This window comes from Medicago truncatula, chromosome 4 (genome assembly GCF_003473485.1).
Source record: "Medicago truncatula cultivar Jemalong A17 chromosome 4, MtrunA17r5.0-ANR, whole genome shotgun sequence".
Lineage (NCBI taxonomy): Eukaryota > Viridiplantae > Streptophyta > Magnoliopsida > Fabales > Fabaceae > Medicago > Medicago truncatula.
In genome coordinates this window covers 49,572,142-49,577,026 of record NC_053045.1, presented here as the reverse complement: position 1 = coordinate 49,577,026, position 4,885 = coordinate 49,572,142, and the positions used below count along the sequence as shown (strand labels likewise).

General features: G+C 32.9%; 1 protein-coding gene across 1 annotated transcript; it reads right to left on the bottom strand.

Moving 5' to 3' along the window:
- Nucleotides 1-2,678: 2,678 nt before the first annotated feature.
- On the bottom strand, nucleotides 2,679-4,055 carry LOC11412002 (zinc finger protein ZAT9). Its single transcript, XM_003608656.4, has one exon. It carries the CDS (start codon nucleotides 3,890-3,892, stop codon nucleotides 2,945-2,947), a length of 948 nt encoding a protein of 315 aa, XP_003608704.2. The 5' UTR covers nucleotides 3,893-4,055; the 3' UTR covers nucleotides 2,679-2,944.
- Nucleotides 4,056-4,885: the final 830 nt, after the last annotated feature.

Genomic DNA, 4,885 nt, shown 5'->3' with positions numbered 1-4,885 from the left:
CACTTGGGTTGGGTTTGTGCACGAACTGTGGCCATCCTCTAACAAATTTATATGGAAAATGCTATTTCTCTAGAAAAATAGCATCAAGAATTTTTCAAGACAAAGCTGACAAATTTTAATTACATATTTATTTGTTCACTTCCTATTTTTCAGCCACACCTCCTTGAATTGTGGCAAGTAGTGCATTGTGATTGGCTGCTCTTTATTCTTGAAGAATTCTTAATGTTATTTTTCTAGAGATATAACATTGCTCAATTTATATATATAGATAGATACTAATGTGGCTATTAAACTAAACTTCATCATCTAATTTTTCTACCGAGATAATCTTTATGTAGGGGTGTTAACGGGGTGTGCCCGTGCCAAAGTCACAAAAAGTTGACGGGTTAACAAATTAACTTCCCAAAAACCGGCCCCAGCAATAAAAAAATTGTATTTTTAATTAAGTAATAGTTTACCCAAATAAAAAGTTAAGTAGTACTTGACAAAAAAAAAAAAAAACTAAGTAGTTTACAGCTACACTTGAAATGATTCCTTAGACTTAATTATCTTCACCACAGCCACGTTAAAAAAAAGATGTAATTAGTATATGGTACCAAAATTCAACATGACTTCCAAAGTGTTTAAATTAGGAAATAGATATGTTGCCTTTCAGCCAGCTTAAGAAACATTGTTACGTTTTATTAAATGACAAATTAGCACATTGCAATGACAAAACAAAGGTTGTGAATAGACGACAAAATTAAATGGACAAATTTCTAACTAATTTTGTCGTTTATTTATGTTATCCAATAGCCACATTACACCCTCCAATCCAATACGGCACCCCTGGATAGAAAGCAATTCGATGGGGACGAATCTGGCTTTTGATTTGTCCTATTTTCCAAATTTATTTTGTTCAATGAATGGTTTATGTCAAGGGTTAAAACCAATGAGCCATAATCCAGATTCAACTCTCATGTTTGGGTCACGTTACTTAGAGTGGCTTGCTTGTGATGAAACAAAATGCTCTAATAAATCACAATCTGTTGAAGGGAAATGAAATTCTTGTGAAACAAGATATCACATGCACCAAAAGCCCTCTGCCTCCCTTTTTATATTCCTATTTCAGATTTTAATTTTTACTACTAACAACTCTCTCCCAATTCAAATATAAACAAAATGATAAGGCAATTTTCATGTACTCAAATACAGTTAACGGTCTCGTGTTTAATGAAATATAGTCTAAAACTTTACTTATAAGTTATAATCAGTTCCCACTTTACAATTCAATTTTTTAAGGTTTTTTCTAGATTACCTTTGAAGAATGGTGGGTAATTTACCCATCAACCAATGAAAATGAGCAATTTGTTGGTGGGTCAAGATAGTTCATGGATATCGCTTAAAAATGTACTTATATGGCTAATATGTATTGGTTGGGGTAAATTACCCATCATTCTTTCATGGGTATCCTAGTTGTCACCATTTTTTAATGATTGAGTTACGCATAACCAAAATTCTAAGAAGAACATCATATCCTATTAATAATTTGTTTGACCACCCGCTTCAAATGTGGATGGTTCTCACCTTACAAAGCGTTTGGTAAATTTAATTATATTTTTTGTTAAAAAAGTAAAATAGAGTTCTTAAATTAATACTATACTTAGTTATTTTTACTTTGTAAGAGTTTTGGTGGGTGTGTAACAAAAACAGAATTCCTCGTTGTCAGACACATTTATTATATTAATCTAATGAAATTTGATCAACATATACTTTATCATATCATAAACCTGACTGATTCTTGGACAAAATTATATGGGACCTCCTCCTTTTGCTTGGAGACTTCATTCTTTTCAAAGAAGATAAAGTCTGCTATGACAAAACAAAATATACTATTCCTAACACAAACAAAAGAAAAAATCAGATTCAGAAATTTTTGTGACTCTTAAAAATTTATAGTTTCTTAGTAAAAAATAAAATAAAAATCCTAGTTAGTTCTGTAATTTCTTCCAGAGCATCCAATCCAAACACTGAAAAAGAAACTAATAGTGCAGTCCTATTGGCTTCTTTCATCATTAACCGTTTCTGACTCCTTCTTTGGAATCATTGCTTTCATGCTTCACGCTTAAAACAATATGAACTCAACAAACCAATACAGACAGAAAAGAAGTCAATAATGAAGAGAGAGATAGTGATCAATTTATTTACATATTTATTTTGAGAGTAGATTCGCCGTGTCGATAAGGATTCAACTCAGATTTGCCAAGTTTTTGGATTCGAGTTTAGCAGCCGATGTAAAGATCTCATCGATGGTAATAGATGAGTGCTCGTTTTGATCTGCGTCCAAAATACTTCAAACATGCAAAAACGAGAAGCTACAAATTGGGGCATGTGGTGGAAATGCCTTGGGAAGTATGTGCAAACATGAGTATCCAAACACATACCAAGTGTTTTTGTGAACGTTCTTTGAGCCTTGAGATTTTATTGGACCTTAACAAGCGATTGGATCCAAATCACATGAACTTTTATTTATTAAATAAAAAACTAGGTGGAACAGAACCAAAGAGTTAAAACAGAATTGCAGAACTTTAGTACTTTTAAAAGCAAATTAGTAGGTCCACATGAAAACCAAATCTCAAATTCCCATTGCAAAAGTATGCAGAATTCTAGTACTATTATCAAGTATGAACCAAGTTGGATAGTACAATGAAGAAACTTCAACTGTTTTACCAATTCATCATGTAACTGTATAACACATAGCAGACAGTTGGTGAAAATCATAACTAATACTCATCTAACATTATAGAATCAAAAAGCATTTGATCTATCAATTAAACATAATGAAATATTCTCCATACATAAAAAAATTAAAATAAACCAATCTACCTAATTACCCAATCCCAACAAATTAACAGCTAATAATTAATTAACCAATATTAATTATTCCATTTCCATAGCCACACAATTAGGCATCAGAAACAACACTAAGATCATCTTCTTCTTCAAGTGGAGCTGGCATATTGAGATCTATGAAACTGTCTTTGAATCTAGCAGCAGTAGGATTAACATTAACATTAGCAGTGGAAGTTGATGAAGAAGGGATCATGAGATGAGATCTCTTGTGACCACCAAGTGCTTGACCAGAACCAAAAACCTTAAAACAAAATGGACATTCAAAAATCTTATCATCGTTACCATTACCATTCTTCGCTTCATCGCGACAACAAATACTTCTATGACTTCCCAATGCTCTAGAAGATCGAAATGTTTTCCCACAATTTTCGCATAAATGCTTCCCACGAACTCGTTTCAATAACTTCACCTTCGATATTTTCTCCACCGATCCCTCATCTTCTTCTTGTTCCACATTGTTGACGTTGTTCATCTTTCGACTCCATTTGTCCCTCGAAAGCATCATGAGACACATAGCAACATCTTCTTCAGGTGAAGTATCAGAAACTGAACTCACAGGTTCTTGTTCAGTGAATTGTGACGGAGTTGTTGGCACCATGAAACTCGGCTTTGGTTTCTTCTGTGGAAGAAAATTCTGGTTGTTGTTGTCGTTGTTTTGTTTTCTGTTCCGTTTAGATCGTTGTTGACGAGTCGGGTTGTTCTTTGACTCAGTCTCACTTTCTCTATCTTGAACAATAACAGACTCAGTTTCACGTACAAAAGAAAATTCAGGATCTGCAACTTTGAGACTTTTCTTAGGATTCTCTCTCAAAACATAATTAATCAAAGCTTTTTCTTCTTCTTCTTCATCTTCTTCCGATTCCGACGATGAAAAAGAACCAGGTTGAGTGAATTGTTTCTGTTGAGACTTAGCAATAGCAAGATGAGCCTTCATGTGTCCACCAAGTGCTCTTCCATTGCCAAACGTTCTTGAACAAAGCTTGCATTTGTGTCTTTCCATAGCAAACACCAACTTCAACACTTTTAGTTTCTCTTACTCTTCTTTTCTTATTCTCTCTCTCTTTTCTCTCTCAACAAGCATACTAGTAAGTTTTTAAGGAGAAAAAATGGGAACTTAAAAGGAGTAGGTGACAAGCATTCTTCCACCAAAAGACACACACCACCCCATAAGTTATGATTTTTCTGTTTTATTATATTATAATATAAAATAACTAAAAAATTGTACTTTTTTACAGAACAAATAGTACTAGTTAGTTAACTTACTAGTACTGCTACAAAATGGATTTTTTTGTCGGGTAAATACAGCTAAGCTCGTAACCGTAAATATATTTGATATGTTTGAAATACAAAGTCGATCTCATAATTCTTCATTTTTCCACACTTTATGTGTGTGATTCTAACCGCTAAATTATTTGACAAAAAAATAAACTCTGTGGTCAAATGTCATATGCGAAAGATGTCAATCATTCGATTTTAATCGGACGGCTTTTAATATACAGAATTTCCATACAGTAGAGAATCAAGGTCCCTACTACTACTACTACTCTATAGGTAGTACTATATGAGTGGTGTAAACACATTGTAACAGTGACATTTAATTATTCCGCGGCAAAAATTTAGAAAGTGTGATCTTGAATAGGAAAAGAGCTATAAGTAACATGCAAACCTTGCTGCTCAAATGGAATAACCTTTTTTCTATTTATTGCTTTCTGGGCTCTCCCAAAGTCCTAACTGGCATTGAAAAATTTTAAATTTATAAACAACATTATTTATTTTATTCAATTAAATTCGGTGTATATTTTTCTTTTTCTTTGAGGGGTCAAGTTGGAAATATTTTGCATATTCGTGTAACTAACTCTATTGGGAAAAGTTTGTATATACGTGTTGCTTGACAGGTATTATAATTACTTAAAGAAGGCTGAATATGGGACCATGAAATATATTCATTGAAATTGGAATAGAAGAAGTGATAATAATAGATAATTATTTTGTT

What these genes read in the sequence shown, in the direction of transcription:
- LOC11412002 (XM_003608656.4), bottom strand. Translation starts at nt 3,892, where the DNA reads ATGGAAAGACACAAATGCAAGCTTTGTTCAAGAACGTTTGGCAATGGA.